The sequence below is a fragment of the Amblyomma mixtum genome, chromosome 1, assembly GCF_055824585.1.
Source record: "Amblyomma mixtum isolate Tamu chromosome 1, ASM5582458v1, whole genome shotgun sequence".
Classification (NCBI taxonomy): Eukaryota; Metazoa; Arthropoda; class Arachnida; order Ixodida; family Ixodidae; genus Amblyomma; species Amblyomma mixtum.
This window is the reverse complement of record NC_143012.1, coordinates 69,517,913-69,543,544: the sequence shown is the minus strand read 5'-3', so window position 1 is coordinate 69,543,544 and position 25,632 is coordinate 69,517,913. Positions and strand designations below refer to the sequence as shown.

Genomic DNA, 25,632 nt, shown 5'->3' with positions numbered 1-25,632 from the left:
GGGGCTATTTTGACGTCTAAGTGATCTTTTGTCTTCTGATTAATTATTTACTCCAGATCAATCAAATTTGGTGCACAACGTTATTTTATCATCCTATGTCACTTGGTTGTGTTTTCCCTCCACAATTTTGACGCCTCGTACTGTTGTCACGTCCTCGCACTATATCGACGTCCGATACTATTTTGACGCCTTTGGGACATTTTTGGCTCTAATTAATTAACTAATTACTCCACAGCGACCACATTTTGACGTGCATCATCCTCACATCATCCTCGATCACGCACAGTCATTCTTTTTCGCTTAACTCTCACACGAATTGAGAAAACGCCGCCGACACGTTTTGCGGACACGTAACTATCGACTTAGCCAAGTAATGCTTTCGCTTTAATAACCTAAAATTATTGTTCGATGGACTTGTGCACTGCTGCCTGCGCCCATGTTTTTCATCACTATCTGCTTGCAGTGGTTTGCCGATAGCTCACGCCACTTGGCCTGTTTAGCGTTGCATTATGTGCTGCGCGTATATGCGTCGGTATAGTTGCTTGATGTGGCTTTGTGCGCTTTGAACACACCTATGCGAGACGATTACACCGGCTGTCGAGCTCTGGGGGTATGCTATGTTTGCTCTGCATTCGATGCAGCTAACCCATAGCTAACTGCCCGCCTTTGTTGCCGGTAGTATGCGCCATGCGGTCTCTTGCGCTGCATAATCCGCTACGCTAGTACACGTCAGGGCTTGACATCCAATGCACTTTGCTCGATACGACATCGACTCGTATTCGCTGCAGTGAATTGTGCAACACGTGACTAAGCGACATGCGCTACTGGCCACTGTGGCGGGCGATTAATTGCGTTCGAATCAAAAGCACACTGAACCCATCGTCCCTCAAGGCTGAGCAGTCGGTGCAATCGCCTCGCAGTGGTGTGTTGCAAGCTCAAAAAGCCACACACAGTAACAGGGTGTATGGACTCGTATTAGCGTAAATGGAGGAGTGGTGCGGCTTCCCCAACGAGAAAACTGTGCAGCTGTCAAATGCTTTTAGTGGCAGGCGACCGCGAAGACAGAACCACCGTCGGATGTTGAAGAATGAGTAGCCTGAAAATAGGAGCGCTTTGTAGCCTTTTCATACAGCCCTTTCAGATTAAATATTTTTGAAGAACCCGAAACAGTGCAAAGCGTTACCATCTGCCAAGACCCTTCACGAGGACAGTACATAATAGTTGTATACTGCCAGTGCTCCCCTGTGGGGTTGTGTTTCGGAGGGTAACGGAGAGACTTGAAATTAAGTAGACGGCAGCAGCTACACTGTTAGCAAAAAAACGCCCAAAGGGAGTAAATGGCTTGTCCTCTAACGCACACACAAAATGACTTTTTTTACTCCATATGTGTGGTGTTTTTTTACTCCCTTATATAAGGGAGTTATTTTGGAGTAAAAAGGGAGTAAATTTTTTACTACCCACAGAGATGGAACCCAAAAATGGCGTCATGTTTATCCTCATTCAGGCTCATTCTTACAGCAGTGACAGCGGCGGAAACGGGCAGTAGCTCTGCGGCCCGCCGGTAACCTAACTTGGGAAACTGCGCTGCCCTAATGTGACCCCGCGTCACGCATTCTTTCCGCCATCTGTTAGCCCAGCGGCGGCGTACGCGTCAGGAGTCGTCTGCTTGTCCTCTTGCTGTACGAGCTCGTTTCGTTGGCCATGTTCGTAGATAAAGGGATGTAACATTATAATCAGTAGTTTGAAAACTGAAAAGGAGCCGCTGAGTGGTTTTCACGGTCATGCACCACGCTATATTTGACCCAAAACCAGACCAGAAAAGATGAAAATACACCTTATGGTAGTTTGGAATGGCAGTGTTGCTTTCATATTGTCGCCCGAATGAAGCCTTACCACGCCCGCTAGCTGCTCACTCGTCTCTACCTTCTCTCTCTCTCCACTCGGCTCTTCACCGTGCGCACCCGTCGAGATGGTGATCGGCCAGAACCGCCTCATGGAATTCGGCAACGTCAACATCCATTCCACACTTGCCGTGCTGTTCAACCACAACACGCTGCAGCTTGAATATTTCGTCGGACGGAGTACCCACGCTTCACTGTCGCGAACGCTGAACGACCGCGTGCTGCTCCCACTGGAAGTAGCCTATGTCCAGACGACTAAGAGCGCAAAGATCATGGCATTCTCCATCCTGACCGTCCATATGCTCCAGCTATCCGCATCTATGATTATTGTCTTAATGCCTCCCTCTCCTCGCGTACGAGATCACGACGGCCGAGAAAGTGGATTCCGCGCCCGTCGCCGATACCTACTATATACACCAGGACTACTGCGCCTCTGCAAGGGCACTCTATGATCAGCGGATGTTCGTGCCCCAAAAGCCTGTGCCCGGGGAAGCGGCTGCCGGCCCACACGCCCTCCAGCGCCGCGGGCGGCGCTTTCCAGAGGGGGGGAGCAATGCCACATTCCTGGACATTCTCGTGGCGCCGTCTCCTGGCCGAACTGTCTAAACCGCCATCCTGGCTAGCCTTAGCCATGGTGGCGGGCGGTGCTTCTTCGTCGTCTCTTCTTCGGGTTCCGCTCGGGAGTTCGCTGCTACCTGGCGCTGTTCAGTAAAACGTGACCTGGCTGTCCCGACTGCATAGCCGTGACAATATTCACTTCATTAAGGCTTGGCTTTTCAATATGACTGAGAAAAAATGTGGCCTCATGAGTTCAATCAAGAGCTCAGCGTTGACACTATGTTCTATCACAGTTCCATGTACATGCAACACACAATCTGCTGCAATACATTGCGAGAACCACACTGTAAAAAGCCTGTGAGAAGTAGGCCTGTAACGGGGTGGCGACACAAACAAAGGAAAGTCAGGTATCGTTAGAGCACTGGAGGGTTCACAGGAGCAATTGAATTATGTAACGTACTGCGGCGGAAAACGGCGACAAGTCGATATCTTGTACCGTGGCAGGCGCCCGTGAAAGAGCAGAAGTCAGCAGAGATCCAGCGATGATGGTAACCAAGCGGTCGTCACTCACCGCCGTTATCCGACAACTGACTAAAAGCAGACGAGACGCTAGGCGGCGGGGCGGATTGCACAAAATGGTGTTTTTTTTACTCCATTTCGGCACTGGTGGATTATTTGGCACAATTAACTCCTTTTCTAGACTGCACTGTAAACAAAAATATACCCAAAAGGGAGTAAAAATGGTGGCGGCCAACCCTTTTTACTCCATTTGTGAAAACATTTACTCCATGAGTGGGGAGTAAAAAGGTGCACTGTCCTCCATTTTACTCCCATGAGGGAATAAGGGAGTAAAAATGAGGATTTACCAGCATTTACTCCAGTCTAGAAAGGGAGTTAATTGCGCCAAATTGTGCGAGCAGTTAGCTGACGGCAGCATCCGATCGCGACAGCTGGCATAGCACCACAGTGCAAAACAATGCAACAAAGCTATCGCCAATACCCGCCGATCAGAGATAATGGGATTCCACACAAGCCGATTTTCCTCAAAAACGGGTTCCGCTGTCACCCGATAAGAGCGCAACGAGGCGACCTGTGAGCATAACATCGACCAGGCAGCCACGGCGCTGTCGGAGCAACCAGGTAGTAACAAAAGGCGAGGCCTTTTTAACGATCCCTGCGAAATGTGAACACCGAATACAGCGTCTACTCAGTCTCGTCCTTTAAAAACGGGGCAGCTATAATAATCAGTGCTGGGACGCTACGATCTACGGGTAGCAAGCCTGGCCTCCGGATGGCTGGCACGAAAGAAGATCTCCGGAAGAACCTTACGAAGTGTGGCGAAGATCTTATGCTTGCAATTTATCACTGCCGGTGACGTCTTCGCTGCAGTTGCGGTGACCAGAATTTCACGATAAAGCCCCGCAGTGGACTACGTCCGCCATATTCCACAACAGAAGCATTGTCGCCAGACTGCTGCCTGCCGTTCTCGTTGAAGTCAGCGAGTTATGAATGTAAGGCCGTTGTGGGATGCAGAGAGCAGTCACAGAACAGTTATGTAACGTATTGAAGTTCCGGCTAGTTTATTGTTCAATATTCGTTGTCCCGTCTCGTAATTTCTTCTGTCTGCGTCTTTATTTTGCTGCGCTGTTGAGAGGCTGGGACCCGAAGAAAACGCCCCGGGAGATGTACCGAGCGTTGTGTCGTGCGCGTGTTCAGCTTAGTGCATGTGTTAAGCGGTAACCGCATGAGGCGATATTCCTTCGCGATGCGTCGCGCGATGACGACGCCGTCGCCCACCGCTGTCGCTGGCGCAAACCGCACGAAGCGACTCGGCGTCGGAGCGGCGCGTTTTCACTGTTGCTCGACTGCTGCCACTTCAGCGTTCAGTCATTTTGCATCAATTAACGCGTAGAACAACGTTCCTAAGGCTCCACACAAGATAAAACACAATAAAAACATTGACAAAAATATATGTGGGCAATAATTTTATTTTTGTCCAATACGCAAAGTCACGTGACAGAAAAGCGCACGCATTTTTTCCTTCCTCCATGAGCGCGCGCTCTTTCAGTCTGCTGCCGGCCTCCCCAGCGTCTTTGTCCGCCGTGGTACGCCGACGGAAACTCGCAATGCCTGTCTTTCTGCTATCCCCTCACCCCTTTCCTCTCACTCCTGCACCCTGCCTGCTATCCTTTATTTCCGCTGCCCCAGCTCAGGTGCTTCCAGCGGCGATAGCAGATGCCGGGGTAGAAAAATTCTTTTACCTTCCATATTCAATGCAAAATAAAAAGAAACCACTACACAACAACCTGCCATGGTGAGGGCACGGCCGGTCTCAACATAAGGCCTGCGGGCTGTTACTTCCCCCCCTGAGCTACGCCACGCGAAAGAGGCCCACATAGAAGTTCCGTGCAGCACGTCTCGAAGCTACGAGCAGCGCACTCGTGTTGAAAATGAGGCCTGGAAGGTACACAAAGTTCCATGAGGCCACAGTTCCAGTAAAAGCCGACCTTAGCGTGACACTTCACTTCGTAAAAATGCCAATAACAAAACTAGGCACCAATTTCTCCATCCCAACAGTAGCAAACAGCAAGAAAGCAATGGTGGAGCTACTTGAGGTCATTGAAAAAAGCAGTGGTGACCTCAGTCAAAGTCCTGAATCTGCTAAACGACGACATCTGCAAGCAGATTCTTCTCCTGCTGGAAAAGTTATCTTTTTCGCCCACAGATGAGAGCACCAACATCATACAATTTCTTAGCGAGCAATTGAAGCTACTCTCAATGAAAAAAGTTCGGAGACGCTACTAAGCCGACTTCATGATATTTTGCTGCCTACTTTTCACTGTATCGCCTCACGCATACAGATTTATCCGCGGATCTGGAATCATGACTCTGCCGCACCCAGTGACCATTCGATCAATATGCTCACCGTATGGCATGACTCCTAGAGTCGAACATCAGAGTGAATCGTTCCTCCGCTACATGGCCGGAAGAATCACCGACTTGAATGTTCGCCAACGTTTTGTGACACTGATGGTGGACGAAATTCACATCAAGCCTTATTTCGATTATAAAGGAGGGAATATTACAGGTGCTGCTCTGAACAGCTCGGGTGCAGCAACCAACGCACTTGTCTTTATGGTGCAGAGCCTCTTGTGCCAATTTGAGGAAGCCGCTCATAACGTCCCTGTCCAAAAAGCTGAATCAGAGTATCTGCACCAGTTGCTGCGGAAAGTAATATGTGGCCTGGAAGAAATTGGCTACAGGGTAGTGTGTGTTGTAAGTGACAACAATGCCATCAACACAAAGGCTATGTCTCACTTCTCGTCACCTCCTTCTAAACAAATTGTTTATACGCATCCATCGGACCCTGCAAGGCCTCTTTTTTTGTAATAGACCCGGTACACATACTAAAGTGTATACGCAATAATTGGCTTAACCAGAAAAACGACCAACATTGTTTCTACTTTCCCGAGTTCGAAAATGACCACACTGGAGGACAGCGAATGCTCTCTGCGTCATTTGCTACCATCAGGAATCTATACAACTTGGAGTGCGAGAGGCTGTTAAGCTATGGCTACAGACTGTCAAGAAAAGCTCTCAATCCATCGAACATCGAACGACAAAATGTAAAGTTGGCTTTGCAAATTTTCAATGAATACCTTCCTCAGGCCCTGCGAGCCCTTGGGATGAAGCACAACCTCTTATTTTTCGAAGGGACTGCCACTTTCATTGAGTTGGTGGTGAAATGGTGGAAGATTGTGAACGTGAGGACGCCTTGGAAGGGAAAAAGGCTTAGAGACAAGTTGCAAGAACCAGTGTTTAATTCGGAAAATGACATCAAGATTAATTTCCTTCACAATCTCTTGGCCTGGTTGGAGGAGTGGAAAGGCAAAAGTTTGGACAGCGGTACGCTAACAAGAGAGACCCATGCCGCTATCGACCACACAACATATGCTTTTGTGGAGTTTACGAAGTACTGCTTCGAAGAGCTCAAGCTATCATATTGATGCGGGTAGACGACGACGACAAAGAGCGATGGCACGAGTGGGAAGAGTAGAAGAGGACAACGAAGTTCGGACTGTGTTCTCAGTGCCGCTCGAAGCTGTTCTTGTCTATTTGTAAATATCTGTAAATATATTCTTTCCCGCAACATATTTGGTGGAGGTGCGGCTTTCCCCTACGTCTACCGACGACGGAGCTCCGCAGCGGCCGCCAGTTGCCTTCACTCATCATGACCCAAGACGCCGACCAGCAAACCTCAGCCCCGGCCATGACATCACTCGTTCTTTCTCCCCCTCGTGACCCTGGGACCTTTTCTGGTACCGACAACACTGACGTCGACGACTGGATCAACATGTACGAGCGAGTGAGTACCTACAACCGCTGGGATCCGACCCTCATGCTCGCAAATGTAATATTCTATCTAAAAGACACTGCCCGGGTATGGTATGAGACGCACGAGGACCATCTGACCAGCTGGGACGTGTGCAAAGAGAAACTCCACGAATTGTTTGGACGGCCGCTCGGCCGAACGCTGGCCGCTAAGAAGGACCTCGCCTCGCGAGCTCAAACATCTACGGAGTCATATGTGTCGTACATTCAAGATGTGCTGGCCCTCTGTCACAAAGTTGACGCCAACATGCCAGAGTCTGACAAAGTCGGCCACGTGTTGAAGGGAATCGCCGACGATGCCTTCAACTTGCTCGTATACAAGAACTGCACTACAGTCGACGGAATTATTAAGGAATGTCGACGCTTCGAGGAAGCCAATATGTCCTTCTAGGAAAGATCCAAACCGACAGTCTGGAGGAGCGCTTCGGAAAGTACAGGATGCTAGCTGGATCCCAGTATCATGTGTCGATGAGGCAAGTGTATGAATGTGACAAGAAGCTACAGCTACAAAGCACTTTGCCAGCCATCAGTAAGGATGAGCGATGGGATGAGCTTCACTTGCGACCAGACTATCCACGACCTAGCCTAAATGTAGTGGTGACCGAAGATGCACTGTCGGAACTAAAAGACATCGTCCCGGTGCTGGTATATGTGGCAGGCTATGCAGTGTACGCAACACTTAAAAAGCTCAAGTGTACAAAATGCAGGGATGCGCTCACGGAAAAAAGGACGACATCAATATCCGACACGGATGGACGATACGACCTTGTGAAGCAACTTGACAGGGGCGGGCTTGTTTACCCAGCAACATTTGCCGTCAACGCTGTCGCACACAACTACGTAGTTGTTAAGCAACTATCAACAAACAAGGACTTTTTCATTTAGCCACGGACCTCACGCTTGAACTGCTCGCCGGTGACGGTTCCTCAGAGTTTGACACCTGCGAGGATGGCCACAAGTGCGAAGTTGTTCTAAAACACCTCTTGTGGTGTAGCACGAACATTTTCCTCAAGAACTACTGCTGCAAGATGAACGACAAAATATTGGATGCCAACGCCAAGGCGAAAAAGAGAAAAGCTGAGACTCTGCGGAATAAGGCAGCGGTTCCGCTGTAAATAGCAACATGAGTGTTTTATATGTCAACTTCTAAACCCACTTGTTATGTTGTAAATACTTAAACTGTGGCAATGTATGTACCTGTATCGAAAGCGATCGTATTCATGTAAAATATGACCCTAGAACAAATACATGTATCTCCAATAAAAATACACATACGCAGTTGTGAAAGCTATTCGAGAGTTTTTGATTCTTCATTATCGCTATGCTTCATAAAACCAGGCGAAAAAAAAGGAAAAGTTTTAAAATATTGGCAAATTTATTTCAAGTAATGCATGAAGAGAAACATCTACTGAGAAAGTCGAGAAGGCGCAATGCGATAGAGGTGCTGACATCAGTGCTTAAACAATCTTTGCACAGATGGTTTGCGGCTAGTGCCTCAAAATAAATTCCGCGTAAATTGTCTGCTATTCATTCCAGTATTTTAACTAAAGAAAAAAATGTGGACTGATAAATGTAAGCTTATTGCTGCTAGTTGATTCCGGTCGCGATTCCTTAAGCTCCGCCGTAAGTGGCGGCGACTGTGGGCCTCTTTTCGTGACGTCACGGGAGGAGCACCGGCCGTGGTGAGGGCTACGTCGGCTGCGTCTCCGGTGAAAAAAAAAAAAAAAAAAACGGCTCGGAAGTTGCGCACCCGCAAGACCTACCGTCATTGGCTAGTGTCGCGCGGCACTTCCGGGCGATGGGCGATATTTTCTGCAAACCCAGAAACCGGGCGACGCAATGAGCGACAGTGGTTCGGCGGCCCTCATTTCATCGCGCGGAGTGTCGCCGCGAATTATCGCCTCATGCGGTTAGCGCTTTAATATGCGAATATGTAACAAGATCCCTTTGTAGTTTATCTCTCCCCATTCTTTCTAACTGTCCCTTCACTTCTTTCATTTCATTACTACAGCCCGCCTGGTATCCTTTGGTTTCCGCTGCCCCAGCTCAGGTGCCGCACGGTCGCAGTCTACAGGTGTTTCGAATGTCATGACACCCTGCGCGCATATATATACTAGCTCACTTACAAGGAAAGGTCCCAATTAAGTGAAAAATTACCCAAAGACAGAGTTCTTGGGAAGCCTATACTTTTTATTGGTCTGGTTTTGAGAATAGATGTAAGCATTACAGATGACAGCCATTAAGTTTGTCACAGCACCAGACGGGGGATGTTCAGAGGAAGCGGTCAGGTACATCAAAATGATCCGCTTTCTCCTTTGTTACACAATTCAGTGACCCCTTATGTTAAATCCCCATTGTTCCTTACTTCCCTTAAAACATCTGTGCTTCTCACTAGATGCTACGTTTTTGCGGGACATTCAATCTAAGAAGTAAGGCCTTTGTGTGAGGATATTAATGGGCCTTACGAATAGGCTCAAGGGCGCCCGCAGAACTTTTTCCAGGGGGGTGCACCCGATGGCCGGGTATAGGGGAGGCGGTAGGTTAGCACCAAAAAGGAACTATTTGTAGTATAAATTGCGCACATGAAACAAAAATTAGGGCTAGGCTTGGAGAACAAACAGAATTTATTAATTAACAAAGAATTGAACTCGATAAGCAAAATTCGATAACTTAATATGACCTAAGCGTGCTAATCAAGCTGTGTAGTTGTTTTCTACTAGTGCATAAATAACCGCAATTCCAGGAGGGGGGGGGGGGGGCAGTCGCCCCACTTGCCCCCCCCCCCCCCCCCCCTTCCGGACGCCCATGTCAAGGGCCGTTGGCATACTCCTCTAAGCCACTAATAAGAATGAGGAAGTTCAGACCGGGAATAAAAACGAAGTCTCAGAAATGCAGTGAAAGTATGAGTAGTTTATTTCAACCCGACTTTTCAGACGCTTGCCTGCCGTGGAACCGCTCCTTCAGTTGAAATTCTTCTCGTGCAGAGGACGATGACTCCCATCTCAAAGGCTGTGGATCTCACCCATGAAAAAAATGCGGTTGTTTTTTCGATCCCTGATGTAGTAGATGAACGGGCGATCCACGGTGAACGGGGTGATATCCGGTGGAGGTCCATCCGCCGAACTGGGGGTCACTACGGGCTCGACGGTTCCTTCTTCATCGACCTCAAAAGACGCTTTGTGGAAGGCGGCCGAGATGTAGGTCGGCGTGGTCGCGCTGATTCCGCTGAAGTCGGCCCACTCTCCGAAGACGACGTTGAGTCCCAGGGCTCGCATGGTGGGCACCAGGTCGTAGCTGACGCTCACGTTGAACTTGGGCAGGCTGAGCGCTACCAGACAGGGGTAGAGACTCCTGCCGAGGTCTTCGAGAACCGCAAGGGACAGGTCGTCCCTGAGCTCTGCGAGCTCCACCGCGGAGTCCGGAAGCAGCACCACCATGGCGAACCTGTTTCCCGAGCACGGGATCTCCACGGCGGCCGCGCCGAGCTCGTCGAGACGAGTGTAGGGGAAGTAGCTGGTGAGTTGCATCATCGGCTTACTGACCTCGGTGGTACCCAGGTTGAAAAAGGACTTGTTCCCTGAGTCCCACGGGTCGAACATGGTCAGCCAGGTAGCCTTGAAGTGGACGGTGTTGGACAGGAAGAGAACCATGCCCAGCGGCTCATCTTCGGGCAGGATGCTGTCGATGTTTTCTCGCTCCAAAGCGTTGACCTCCGCGGGGTCGACTCCGAAGCTGGCGAAGTCCACGGACATGAGCTCTGCGTCAAACACATCTTGCAGCTGCTGCCTGTAGCTTTCGGAGATATCGAAGCTGTCCTGCACCAGGACTATGTTGTCCACTTCCAGCGTCACGTTCGAGTACGTGCGCTCGAGGAAGAGCCTGTACGCCTGGAGGACCCAGGACTTGTCCGTGAGGCCGACCTCGGTGTGACCCAGCACCGATGACAGCTGGTCTTCCGAGCTCTCCGCGGCGCCGGCGTAGGCCATGGCGAAAACGGCGGCGATGTAAGTCGGCGAGAAGAACACGTTGGAAGAAGGATCCTCCGTCGCCAAGCGCTTGAGGAGGTTCACAGCGAAGTGGTTGTGAGCTTTCACGAGCGGCGCACCGTCAAACAACATGGTGGATGTTTTCCGAGGTCTGGAGGTCGCATGTAAGGCGCCTCTTTTTATACCGACTGGCAGTGGTGTTTTTTTTTTTGCTTTTTCCCCCTTCCTCTGCGGTGGCCAATGGGAGTTTCGATTTTTACCCCGGCCAGGCACAGCGAATGGCGCCTGAAGAATTTTCTCTCTCGTGAAAAAACGCTGTTCTGATTGGCTTGGCTTTGAAGCACGAGCGTCAAGCCACGCGCATGATTCATCGTAGCAGGAACAGCAAGAAGGGCGCGGTACCCTCCAGTCCGGACAATGGATCGCCCCCTCCCGACTGGGTCGCGCACAAAGCCGCGGAAAGACCTGGTTGAGCCTTCTTTCCGGAAATTCCAGTGTGGGAAAGAGTGCTCTGCTGCCAACTCTCGAGAGACGCTGCCATAGATTATTTGGTGACCTCACCAAGGGCACAAAGGAGACTGTCTTTGAGGCAGATGGACAGATGTCAGCAGATGTTACTCTGGGTAGGCATATTAGTCAGCGTTCCTTTCCTGCCAGGCTTGACGAACGTTGGCTTGACTATCTGGCGGATATTTCTGGGAACGGCGAAGTGGTCACCTCTTAGAAGTCTCGTCTACCGAGAACCGGATTCATGCTTTCGCTTTGTCCGATAGATAGGTGCAATACACAGATGTAGAACTAAGGTCCCTAGATCGGCTTTAATAGATGGGCTGCGGTGTCTTGCACCTGACACTTGGACTACCTCGTCTCTTGCTGGTCTCCAGTGATGACTTGACCCAGTTCGGCGGCGAGGAGCTATGTATATTGATTTACGAACGCCCAGGCCTTTACAGGCATTGCACGAAAATGTAACTACAGAGAGGAGTAATTGTTTCTATTTATAGAAAGAAAAACGAACAAGGGTCGAAGGGGGTAGGCTTAGCCTTCCAGCCAACGTTTCGGCAAACGGATGAAGACAGGGCGCCTCTGGTCGAAACGTCGGCTGGCGGACATATTTTTTGTCGACAAAAGTGCCATCTTATCGGCTTCTCTTTGTTGTGGATCCCTGTTTATAAAATGCTAGGCGAAGAAATACGTGGTTGTGCGTAAAAAAAAAATATTACTAATACAATTCGCGGTATACACTCCTCACCCGGTTTACCGAGGCAACTTTGTTTGGAATTTTTTTCAGATTGCGCCTGCACCAGGTGCATCGAATTATTTTGGGAATTTCAGGCCATATTGGCGGATATTGAACAAGAAATATTTGCACAGTCCACAAATAGTTTTCACGTGACGTCTCACTCAAGAACGAAGCGTTAAATGCCCCTCAAAGGGGCCCCCTCCCGGCCTATGGGGTGTACCGATTCCCTCCCTAGACAGATTCCGTTGGATCTGCTAGTGTGAAATCGGGGTAGGGGGGCCAAGGTTAACCACAGCTTAATCTAGGATTAACCGTGGTGTCATGAAAATTGGGCATGGAGAGCGCGTCGCCCTATTTTGCCGCTTTGGTCATCGCCTCCCATTTGGCGAAGAGACAGAACATTTCTATCCGGCTTGAGTGCAAGATTATCTCCGAAAATATTATTTAAAAAGATTCAAGATTATCTTCAGGGAGCAATCACTGAACGTTGAGCTATTTTATTCCAGCGAAGTAATACAGATAATGATTTGCAGATTATACTGTGCATTTTCGAGCTTGGCTACGGCTCATGCGTCAAGTACACATTTCGAATTCTGCTTATCCCTAGCTTTGACATGAAGGACAGGCTGGTGGGGAGGTGACAGCTTTCTAATTTGCCCACAGTCACGTGTGTGTGATCCATCCATCTGCCCCACTAATCCCCGGAATGCATTCACTTACATTCTGTAAATTAGTATCCTATACCGTCTACCGCTTGTGGTTCTAGCTGACCGACCAGCCGCGGTTGCTGACTACGTAGTTATGGCATTCGTCTGCTGATCACAAGGTCGTGGGATCGAATCCTGGCCGCAGTGTCTGGTTTTCGTGGAAGGAATGCAAAAAAAAATTGCCAATTGTTTAGCTCTGGTTAAACCGGGTAAATTGCGTAAGCAATGGTATGCGCGTCCTTCTAGCGATTCTTCCGCGCGTTGCCTTCGAATGGTAGCATTGCGGCGTTCCTAAGCGGTGAGGGGTTGAGATTCATCGGCTTCATAGCCTTTGGGAAACGCGCCTTCAAGACCGCAACGTTGAACCTGTCGTTTCGCCCTGAATTAATTTTAGCCAAATGTTGCTGCAGGTAACGGACATTTACAAAGAATTGGACTTTTTACCGGGTTGGTTTCCTCTCCTGATGCGCTGTATATCCTTGCCTACCTTTTAGTTATAATACCCATTCTACCTAACAAATATTCATAAATTAGGGTGCCAAAGAATTCCCAGAAAAAAGACCCGATTATTGCTTTGAGTTACAAGAATTACGCTTCTGGCGCACACAGGATGGCTTGCGCTACCACTAGCCACCCTGGGGAGTAAAGAAAGGGGGCCCAAGAGCATGGTGGAAGAGGCTGTGGGAAAATAATTTATTTTCAAGCTTGGTGCGTGCCAATCAGGTTGGACAACGCAGCTCGGCAAGCTGCTGTGGCACGGCTGAGGCATCCATAAAGTGCTCAACGGAGCTGTCCTCCAGTGAACTGATCAGTCATATCTGAAGTAATCGTTGCACTCCTCTTGCGAGGGGACTGTCGGGCTGCATTCAAACAAATTACTCGTCCTGCTCTTGCACGATGGCCTCACGAAGCGCCAAGCCCGCAAAGAGATGCATGATAAGTTTAATTATGGCCATCACAGAACAAAAACAAAAATGATTAAATAACACCGAATTTTGCGAAACACAGTCTGCGTGAAGACACTAGCAACATGATTTACAGTATAATTTTTAATTTATGCTTAAGAACCAACACCACATTAGTTGCACAAAGTGGAATTTAATTTACTAAACTTCCTTGTACCAAATGGTTCATTTTTAGTTTGATGCGTGTGTCGAGCAAAAAGAGAAGGCGACCACGTGAACGGCACGCGCCGTTCACGTGGTCGCCGTTCACGTGGTGTTCAGGATTTCACGGGAGGGAAGTGGACGTGGTTCCGGCCACCTGGGCCCAGGCCAACGAGGACAAAGAAACATAGGCCAAGTGAACCCACCCGAAGAGGAAGCGAAGCCCCAGGAAGAAGACCAAGAAGCAGACAAAGAACAACTTCCCAGAAGCAAGCTCAAGTTCTTCAGAAGGAGGGCCCCTAACAAAGCGCGCCTGTCTTAATGGCCCTCCACGCCTAGCTAGTTCCAGCGAAAACGAGCCTGACAGCGACGAGGAGAAAGGCGTGCCATCCCTCTGCGAGTTCTGTGGGGGCAAGGCATGTGACTGAGTTTGTTTCAGACAATAGTTATGACTCATCTCCAGACTACCCTCTCACCTCGCCTGTGGTGGACTTGGAGGAGAACCCTTCCGGTTAGTCTGACTAACCGACCCCCCTCCCGATCCCCCCCCCCCCACCACCACCACCACCACGACTTTTTTTCTTGTACTAGGCACGCTGAACTGTCGCGCCCTCACGAGGGCAGCTAAGCAAGGGGAAGTCGACACGTCATTCGAAGGGGCACTTCGACACGTCATTCGGTACGAAATCGTACTGGAGCTCTTGTTTTCCTTCGCGACAACAAAGTGAAGGTGCTGCGCCATGACCGAGATATTGAAGGTCGCTTCATTTCCACGTTTTTGAACAACGGCATGCGTGTGTTGAAAATCTACGCACCTTTCGGCACGTAAAGCCCTGGTGGTTATAAATGAATATATACCAGGTGTTCCAGCTAAATGTAGCCAAGCTTTTAAAAAACACGGGATGCCCTAGCCGTCTGAAACCAACTGAGGGTTCTTTAGAGTCGCGTGACCTAGCCTGGAACATTTTTTTTCGTTTTCAAAGTTAAGTAATTAGTTAATCATAATAAGCTAACTTTAATTATTGACTTGATGAACAAAGTGTCAATGGAAAAGTTGCAGATCGTTTTGAAAATCAGCTGACTGAAACATTTGCAGCAACGTACTATTTGCGTAAAATAGTTTTTTTACCGGCCGTTAACCGTAATTCAGACAATAAAAAAAAGCTTCCACATGACAACCGTGCCACTTCAACGTCCCAAGATGCACCTTAGAGAATAAAATTCTGTTTTCCTGAAGTCCTCACCTCGATGAGACTTTGGGTGCACATTGGGGCAGAGACGCGAGCGAGCAACTGGTCACGTGTTAACTTTCTTTTAAGGCCGATAAATGAAGCTACGCAAATCGTACCGTGATGGAAACGGCACTACTGCCGGTTTTTCGAGACGAAAACATTTCCATTGACACTTTTTTCCTAAAGTCTATAATTAAAAAGTTAGCTAATTAAGCTTAACTAATTTACTTTGATGAATGAAAAAACTACTCGAGACTAGGCCATGCGACTCTGAACAACCTTCAGTTGGTTTCCCTGGACTAGGACACTTCGTCTTTTTTAAAAGGTTGTTTACATTTAGCTGGGACACCCGGGAAATAGCACTTCGCCGCCGAACTGGGTCAAGTCATCACTGGAGTCCAGCAAGAGACGAGGAAGTCCAAGTGTCAGGTGCAAGACACCGCAGCCCATCTACTAAAACCGATCTAGGGACCTTAGTTCTACATCTGTGTATTGCACCTATCTATCGCACAAAGCGAAAGCATGAATCCGGTTCTCGGTAGAGGAGACTTCTTAGAGGTGACCACTTCGCCGTTCTCAGAAATATCCACCAGATAGTCAAGCCAACGTTCGTCAAGCCTGGCAGGGAAGGAACGCTGACTAATATGTCAACTGTTGTGAACGTGAATTTTCCTTCAACTACTGATTATAATGTTACATCCCGTTATCTACGAACATGGCCAACAAAACGAGCTCGTACAGCAAAAGGAGACGAAAAGCACAGGGCCGGATTATAAAAAAAATGGCTGAGGCTTGACTTGGTTAAGCCTGGAGAATGCGAAGCATCATCGTATCACGTGATTTGAAGGCGCACAACCACAGCAACGCCGCGAGGTGGGCCCCCGTTTCTCCACTGCCGTGACGTCATCGTGTCACGTGGTGTGGCATGATCGTGTCACGTGATTTGGAGGCGCACAACCACAGCGACGGCGCGAGGTGGGCCCCGTTTCTCCACTGTCGTGACGTCATCGTGTCACGTGGTGTGACGTCATGTATCACGTGATTTGGAGGCGCATAACCACGGTGAAGGGCTGAAGTGGTAGCTAAAGTAGTATGCTTCGCATAAAATGGGGGCCCTGGGCTAATGCGGATGTAGGCCCCCCCTCCCTCTACTTGCCCCCTCTTTCTTGCTCCCCTCTCCCTCTACTTGCCCCCTCTTTCCTGCTCCCCGCTACACGACTAGAATATATGCCATGTTTCATTTTAATTCCAACAAGTAAAAAGAGCGAAGGCGATCAATGGGATTCATGCAGAAGTAACGCAGTAGCATTAGGTTTACAGCGAAAAAAAACACCAGGCGACTTTTAGAACGCCCGACACGTGTGCGTATGTGGCCGAGCGCCGAACGCCACGGACATGGGCGTCCGGAAGGGGGGGCAAGGGGGGGCGGTTGCCCCCCCTTCGAATTACGGATATTATTTATGCCCTACCAGAAAACAACTACAAACCTACCGCCTCCCTCATCCCCAGACATCGGGTGCACCCCCCTGGAAAAAGTTCTGCGGACGCCCTTGGCCACGGAAGAGCCACGTGGGCCGACCGACAACTTGCGGGGCTGCAGTGCAGCGCGCCGCCTCCTCTCCTCTTTCAGTGACGCCGTACACAAGCCGACAGACGGGTTTTCCTTCGCAGCGCTGTTTTAATGCTAGCGCATCAAGGAAAAGCAGGCTGAGCTAGCTTCCTAAAGCTGAGATGGGTGCTCCGGCAGCGACTAGGAAATAGAGACACTCGTTAATTAGTGCCCAAGAGGGTAATATTAAAAGTTATTAAAATTAATTTGATCACACGATGAACTTTTACTACTGCCCTCGTGGGGAAAATTTGAAAAGGAGAATTAAAGTCCCGGCTCAGTGGTTAGATGCTCGGCTGCTGAGCCGAGTACCCGGATTCAAACCCAGCCATACGGCGACCGTGTTTTGATGGAGGGAAAATGCAAAAAGGCGCCCGTGTGTTGTGCGATGTCAGAGCGCGTTAAAGATCCCCAGGTGGTGGAAATTATTTCTGAGCTCTACACTACGGCACCTATTTCTCTCTTTCATTCACACCTTCATTCTACGAAATCAATAGTACTTAGAAAAAAGAACGAACAAAATAAATTGTCCCGGCCACGCCGGTCGCATTTCGCTGGAGGCGGAATGTTAGAGGCCCGTGTAATATGCGACATCAGTGCACTTTAAAGAACCCGAGGTGGTCGAAATTATCCGCGTCCTGTATAGCCGGAGTTGATCTAAATCTAAACATAAACCCATAAACGAGTGTTTCGCTTTCCTAGTGGCCGCCGGAGCACGAAGTGAAACTGTGGGACCTCAAAGAAGCTAGCACATCCCGATTTGTTTTTCAGTTTGGTAAAGCTAAAGAAAAAATCCCGGTGTTATTACTATAAGGAGTGCGACAAAATTTAGGAGACGCGTGCTGTTGTAAACACCAGCACATCTGTTCACTGAGCGAATTCACTTAATCTGCATTCTGTTTTCTGAAAAAGCTAGGATTTGTTTGGATCACTAAATCTAATCCTGTGAGGAGACGCTTGATTGTACTCAAACCTTCTTTATTAAAATTCAAGTATCAGACTGCAGTAATCGTTATACACGTTACACAATAAATATACAACAGATATATACAATACTTAAGGCAATACAAACACAATAAAGTTCACTAGAATACATATGAAAATTACCAACTCTAATTACAAAGCATATTTTAAAATACTTTCGTTGAAGGAAAGACAAGCAAAGATGACAACAAATAAATGTGGCACTATCAAAAACAACAAAAATACAGCTCATTACAAGCAGGCTCAATATCACAAGAACAAACAAGAGACGGACAACGAAGATTTACATCTTTTGAATTATACTGCTCAGAGTTTCATTGTTAACATGGAGGGTGGGAGATGATACATGCAACAAAGTCGTTGGAACTTTTCATGTACTCCGCAAACAGTTCATTTTAAAATGGCATTTTTCGGGCCTTCGCTTTGGCGAAATAAGATATAGTCTGTTCGAAAGATAGATCGCGGAGAAGGTCACTTTCAATGGACATGATAGCAAGCGAGTTCAACTTATTGTCAAGGAGGCTCGAACGAAGGCGACTTTTTATCAGCGACAACTTAGAAAACGATCTCTCGGTCTCACAGTTTGTCATAGGTATGCTTAAGTATATTCTCAAAGCAATGGAAAGGTTCGGAAACACATCAGTAAGCTTTCTTTCTTGCAGCAACTTCATTATTCCCAGAGAACTCGTGTCTTTGCACACAGAGTTGTGCAGAAAGTTCGCAAACTGAACGATTTCAGCGGGAAATGCTGGTTCCAAATCATTTTCGTAGGTTTTCACCAACCTCTCAGCCTGCTGTGCCAGAGAGCTAGGCCTCGCTCCCAACCTCTGTCAGCAATTTTACGAATCCGAACCTTTCGCAGAGCTCAGCGTAGGCAGCCTTTCGCACGCGCAAAGCAGAGCCTAGGCTATCCAGCACGACATTGAAGGTCTCCACGATAAATTTTTCTCTACCTCGTAGAACACTGTCGCTTTTTCCGTCCGGGTGCTTACTCAAAATGATACGTTTGCCCTCACCCTGATAACATTTATTTGTACTTAGCGTGCGTGCTCTCTCCTCGAAGGTATCAAAGAGAGGTCGCAACGAATTAACAAAGCCTTCTAGAGAGCCCCGCAGTTCTACAGCAGTAGAAATGTCTAATCCTGGTTTCTGAACTGCTACGCTCGTTTTGTCAAAGCGCTCCAAGATTTCACTCCAGAAAATTGCCATGAATGCAGTCTCTAGTTTTGTCATCTTCTTGAAGAGAGAGTGCGCTTCGTTCCGAGTGTCACCGTTTTCTTCTTCATTCTTTGAGATCGCTTCAAGGCAGCACAAGACTGCTTTGAAATTTTTCAAAATGGCCTTACATGATTCAGCGTGCCTTGCCCACCTGGTCTGATAGAGACTTTTCAAAACAAGCTGCTCACAGTCACCACTTTCACCCATGCTGTTCAAAAATGGCTGAGGCTTAACTTGGTTAAGCCTGGAGAATGCGAAGAATCATCGTGTCGCGTAATTTGGATGTGCACAACCCCAGCGATGGCGCGAGGTGGGCCCCCGTTTCTCCACTGTCGTGACGTCATCGTGTCACGTGGTGTGACGTCATGTACCACGTGATTTGGAGGCGCACAACCACAGCGACGGCGCGAGGTGGGCCCCCGTTTCTATACGTTCGTGACGTCATCGTGTCACGTGGTGTGACGTCATGTATCACGTGATTTGGAGGCGCATAACCACGGTGAAGGGCTGAAATGGTAGCTAAAGTAGTATGCTTCGCATAAAAGATGTTTCCATCACTTAGGTGAGGCAGCAAAGAACACACACAGTCTCTGAGTTAGAGCAAAACATTTGACAGCCTCAAGGCAACTGTCAACACTACACGCGCCAACTAAATTTAGTGAATGACCAGCACATGGGACGTAGACTGCCAATTCGTTCAGGTGTTTTATTTGAGCTTGCAGTCCTTTGTACTTTCCTGACATATTACTCGCGTTGTCGTATGCTTGGCCCCTACAATCACCAATTGAGATGCCATTGGCTGTCAAGAGGGTCATCACGGTGTCGAAAAAATGCAAGCCGGTATGCGATTCAGTTGGAACAAATCCAAGAAACCGTTCGTACACTTGCCCATTTAAGTAGTATCGTAAAACAACTGACAGTTGATCAACGTGTGTAAGGTCTGGAGTGGAATCAACAATTAAAGAGAAGTATTTTGCGCGTTTCACTTCGTCAACGAGACGATCTTTGACAGCCTTTGCCATATGCTCGATAAATTCGTCACAAATGGTTTTTGACAGGTACGATGGGTGACCTTTTCCCTTGTTCCCATAGCGTTTGATGTGCTCCTCTAGAAAGGGATCAAACTTGGCAATGACTTCAAGTACTCCCATGTAATTGCCATTTCTCGGTGAACCAAAAACTTCATCACTTCCCCTAAACGCTAGGCTGCGCTCAGCGACAAGATGCTTAACCAGCTCCTTGTAAATTGTGCTGTTCGAGTTAAACCGGGCGAGCCATACTGTCACACAGTTGCGGTGCTCGACGCTATTTTCATGAGCGCAAACCTTTTCTTCCAATCAGAAAAGCCATGAGTGGTGAAAGTACTCTGGTTGCTTCGAATTGAAAATAGTTTGCACATGAAGCAGTAAACGGAACCTTTGGACTCCGAATACATCAACCAGTGTCGCTAGTACGCTTCCCCATTTATAGCCTTTCGCACGAAAAGATGAGGTGACATATAACGCTTCTGAGTTGTGTATTGTCTTTCGAAAGACGGAAAAGTTTCTGCGCGATTTTCAAAATACACTGGTCCTTTCTCAAGGTATACACTCCGAAAGCTATCAGTAATGACGTCCGGCCACTTGGAAGGGTCACTTTGGAGAACCTCACAACCTACCTCCTGCTGCGGGGAGGTCTGTACTTCTTTGTTGTCGCAGCGAGAAGCCGTCTGACCAGTCCTCTCGAGGCACACTTTGTGGGTGGGAACACGATGACTCGAAGCCGCACTAGTAGGAAACAAGTGAGTCGGTTCTTGCAGTGTTGTTTGCTGGCGTTCGTCAGTAGAAGGAAGCTCATCGGGGATGTTTGGCGCCTGTTGATCAGCAGAAGCAGAAATCGGGCCTGGCGGAAAGGACACCTGAAGTTCCGTGGCAGAGGCCGGGTCGAGTAGCAACGACACTGCTAACTCAGGAACAGGACAGACCTCGGTTAGCCTTGGTTGCTCAGATATATGGACGAACGAGGTTGGCACCGTTTTCCCAGGATCCAGACCACCAAGATGAGTGAAATCTGGCTTGTTGCCAGGAAACCGTAGTGATGGAGCTGGCAAGTCCTTCACAGAAGCACTGTCGGTATACTATTGGGGTATTGGTACGGACTCTGGGTAGAGCAGTCATAATGCTCCGCAGAAGCTGCATTCAGAAGATACTTTGTCATCTTTGGCAGCCTCTTTTCACGATCTTCTCTTTCTTACTTCGCCTTTCGTTAAGACGCACCATTTTGATGCTTCCGACGGGGCATTTTCACATGAACGGACGGCGTCACAGCTGACAAAAAGTTGAGATAAAATGGAATTTGACAGGTGTGCAAAGCACGAACGACGAACGCTGTTCCTCCGGACTTGGAGTGGCAAGACGAACGCGACCTCCTGATATCAATTCAGAAGCGTTTGGGGGTAGGTAGGCCGGAGACGCTGATTGGTCGATGGAATGCGCTTCTCCGTGACGTTTTTTGGTGTTGCCCTTGTTCTCTGCCAGACGTGGCGTCACCGCGCCTCCCTCGGCCTGTCTCTGGAGAACCTAGGGAATCGCTAGGTGCGCTCGCCGTGCCGCAGGTGCGTGGCACGCGGGTATTCACCCCCCTCCCCTGGTCCCCAACAGTGATGCCACTAAATGGCCGACATCACCAGCATACGCCTGGAACAGTATCCCCTCCCCAGAATAATTCCTAGTACCAACCACCGGTCACCACCATTCGGTACGAGAACCGAGGTTCACGAACCTCTGCATTTCCGGCTTGTGGCTTTCGCCGTTAGTGAGAACATGCACGTTCAGCTTTGGCGACCACAACGCTGCCAGCCTAGCTAAAATCTTATGCGGAAGTGCGAAAATGGCCATGGTGCTCTTGCATGCACAGCAGGAAGTGATTTGTGTGTAGACCATCGAGGAGGGAATGCACAAGGATGGTAGGATAGCACAAACGCTAACAAAACGCAAACAAAAGCTAGTTGGGGCTCAAAACCCATTTTCGGTTCTAGCAAGTACCAACGTTGGGGAAAAGCCACCAGCTGTGGGCGTCTTGCAGTAGGAAGGGTAAGAAGAATGGAAGCTTTCGAGAAGCGGAGGTAAGGCTGCATACAGCGCACGCGGGGTCGCGCCGCCCAGGGAAGCTTTTCTAATGAACTGCGGTATTGCCGAAAGACTGGTCGTTGACCGAGGCAACACCTCCTATGTGTTGACCAAGGTGGACAAGAGGAACATGTCACTGCCAGTACGAAACGTCAATGTTTTCTTCCAGCAGCGCCTCGAGAAAGGGTTAACTTCTTCCACTCGCCGAGACATTTTGCGGTGCCATTCTCGGGAAGACGCTTCGCAACGCACTGCAGAGCTGACTGCCTTCTCTCTTGTCCGTCTACCAGGCAGGAGCTACTCGCGGCGGTTCCGGCAGGGGAGACGGACAATAGTAGCGGGCAAGAGCGAAGGGGGGCCCCCACCACATGAATGGCATTAGAGGAATGCCACTGGTGTCTCCACTACGGCTCAGCTCGTACTGTTCTGGCGCAGCCTTGGTTGCTGCGTTTCGCCGTAATCGCTTTTCAGCGAAGTGAACACAGCATTCGCAGGAGAGCGCCGTGCTGTCGCTTATTTTCTGGCTCTGACATGTAAAAAAGACAGCGTGTCATAGCACGCCATCTGTAAGGTTGGCGCCATTCAATCGCCTCTTTCCATTTTAACCGGCGCCGTAATAACGACTGAAAAAGCCGCTCTACGAGCGGCGCGGCGACAGCATCGCGGTCGTTAGCCTCGACGGCGTTCGCTGTTTCGCTAAGAGCTCGTTTCCGTGTTTTTTTTTTTACCAAAGTAAACGAGGGGTCTCCCCTATCAGTTGAAGGTCGCGTTTCCGCCCGGTCGTGGCCTGCGGGAAGAAACAACACCCCCTAGACTTCCAGGCCGCAGCGCTCCTGCTGATCACGTGATGCGCGTCATCATCTGGAGGCGGCTGCGGGGGGCCGAGAAAGCGCGAGCCGCCGCCGCCGCCGCTCGAGTCCGGTCGTTGCCATTGACATGTTTGACAGCTTTTGCAGGTGCACGGGAGGCAAGTGAATAGGGAAACGGGTTACCCGAAAAGCCGCGTTCGCGGGATATTCATCCGCAGCCGAGTTACATGGCAATCCTGCATTCTTATTTCTAAAATAACGCTTGCTAAATGTCAGGATTGTCCGAGATCGCCTTATGTCTTCACAATAAAAGTTTGTTGTTACGCACAAAACTTCTTGTTTCTACGCCTTCTTAGCACCATTTCGTCACGCGGATGAGAGTTCTGCGGCAGCGTCTGCCGCACTTCTTTTTGCTGGTATTTCGGTTTTTTTTTTCGTAGCAAAGTAGCAAGCAGAGCGCTCTGGGCCTAACTTGCCTCGTGGTTGTGCTTCACCTTTTGCGAGATTTTGTGCCCCTACTGCCTACTGTCGGCGCAGCGATGGAATAACTGTGACGCCGCTATGCCGAACAAGTGTTGTGTACCGCGCTGCCGCGGAAACTACACGGCAGAGTGCAAAGCCCATGTATTCAGGTTCCCGCAAGATGACGAACTGCGAAAGAAATGGATTCGTGCAATACCGCGTCAGGGCTTCGTCTGTACGCAGAACTCCAGGGTAAGCAATCTGCAGATTCCTGACTAATATTTTATTCTGTGAAATCGACGCAGTGGTGGACATCTTTTCTTGACTAATTATAAGAGACTAATTTCTTGACCTGTGGAGCAGGCATTTTTTTTAAATGTCATTGGGATCTTTATCTATGTCGCCGTTGCGCGCCGGCTTAATTTAAAAACGGCGGTTATACTTGTAATTCTGTTTCTTCGAGAACTAAATTCTGTGGTAACAGTGACGGTAATAAATCTGACGACTAAATTCATTAAGTAACGCCCGCGTATCCTTTTCTTGTACACCTATTAAGGTGTGTATTTTGATATGCTTCAGTGAACAATAATTTGATATTCACTTAAGCGTTACAATGTAAATCTAATCTTTATAATTTCCCTTTTATGCGACCAAATCAAGCTTTTGCATGCGGTAAGGAAATAGTTAAGAAATGTGCTGTTTTGGGAGAACCTCCGCATGGTATATTTGCATTTACGGTGCATAGAGGAAAAAATTACTCATGTCCGGTGATATTTTTCTTAGGTATGCGAGGCCCATTTCCGCCCAGAGGATATCCTGAAGGAAACTTCATACCTCGATGATGCCTCTGGGAGAACAATCACGGCTCCTTTGCCATATCCGCGCCTTCGTCAAGGTGCAGTGCCATCCAAATTCCCCGCCTGTCCGATGTATCTCTCGACTGAGAATGCAACAAGGGAGAGCCCAGAGGCCAAGAGGATCCGCTTAGAGGCTTCAGCTATGCAGAAAGCTCTTGCGGAATCTGTGGAGACATTTCGTGAAGAGGAAGACGCAGACAAAATTTCGCGAATTCAGGACATAATTGCTCACTTGCGGCTAAAGAACTCCTCATTCTGGCACACTATTGAGGGCAATGAGCGAATTATTCTCCTCCACATCGTTGAAGATGAGGCCCCATGGATTAAGTATTCTGTGACCATCAAAGCGGACTTGGCCGTTACGTTCCACTTCATGAAGTGCTTGACGACGAAGCTTGGATCTTGCTTAGTCGTTCCAGCGACCGCAAAGAGCAAGAGAGAGCTAGAAGGATTTCTCGACAGCGTCCAAACATGGGACAGCAAACTGGACTCAGCCTCCGAGAGATCGGAAGAGGAAACCTTTACAGCCATCCTTTTCCTGCTCGATAAGCTTTGCGACACAGAAACAGAGGACAGAGGTCGTGCCGTCCGATTTATTCGCGAGCAGTTGAAGTTGCTCCTAGTGAACAAGATTCGGAGGCGTTATTCAGCTGAATTTATGGTGTTTTGCTGCCTTTTATTCACAATTTCGCCCCATGCCTACAAATACATGCGCAGCTACGGGAACGTCATCTTGCCACACCCAATGACAATTAGGTCTATATGCTCATCCTACGGTATGAACCCTCTGCTAGAACACGATGATTCTGCGTTCCTGAAGTACATGGCCACACGGATTTCCGACTTGGATCACTACCAACGCACTGTCACCCTGATGGTAGATGAAATCCATATTAAACCTTTCTTTGATTATAAAGGTGGTGGTATAACTGGCGCCGCCCACAATTCGGCTGAAGCTGCTAACAGTGGCCTGGTTTTTATGGTGCAGAGCCTAACATGCAAATTCAAAGAAGTGGCCCACATAGTGCCCGTACGTGGCGCCGATGGTGACTTCTTGCATAGATTGCTGAAGCGCATCATATGTGGACTTGAGAACATCGGTTATAAAATAATATGTGTCGTAACCGACAACAACAAGGTTAACGGGAAGGCAATGGAAAATTTCAGGAACTCTGCCCCTTGCCTAGGCAGCGATCACCCGACTTTTCTTTACCCGCATCCATGCTCAGCCGAGAGGCCACTGTTCTTCATTATCGACACTGTGCACTTGCTAAAATGCATCCGAAACAACTGGATTCGGCAACGCAATGACCAACACTGCTTCTCATTCCCGGAATTCGATGAAGGGATGTTGCAAGAACGGCGCATGCTCTCTGCATCTTTCGACACCTTAAGGGACGTCTACAACATCGAGCTCGGCCAGCTCCTTAGGCATGCGTATACGCTGTCCAGAAAAGGCCT

General features: G+C 48.8%; 3 protein-coding genes and 1 pseudogene across 3 annotated transcripts in view; 2 read left to right on the top strand and 2 right to left on the bottom strand.

The window, feature by feature from the left end:
* The window catches only part of LOC149366670 (flap endonuclease GEN homolog 1-like), a 517,650-nt gene that overhangs the window by 370,534 nt on the left and 121,484 nt on the right, over window positions 1-25,632 (top strand). The window lies entirely within an intron of this gene.
* Window positions 1-25,632, top strand: part of LOC149366671 (flap endonuclease GEN homolog 1-like) — a 170,030-nt gene that overhangs the window by 41,333 nt on the left and 103,065 nt on the right. The gene's annotated exons all lie outside the window — the stretch shown is intronic.
* LOC149366677 (iripin-8-like) lies at window positions 9,854-10,969 on the bottom strand. Its single transcript, XM_089565811.1, has one exon. It carries the CDS (start codon window positions 10,967-10,969, stop codon window positions 9,854-9,856), a length of 1,116 nt encoding a protein of 371 aa, XP_089421937.1.
* Window positions 13,414-21,216, bottom strand: LOC149366676 (uncharacterized; annotated as a pseudogene).

Excerpts from the sequence above, each read along its gene's own strand:
- LOC149366677 (XM_089565811.1), bottom strand. The coding sequence starts at position 10,969 with ATGTTGTTTGACGGTGCGCCGCTCGTGAAAGCTCACAACCACTTCGCT.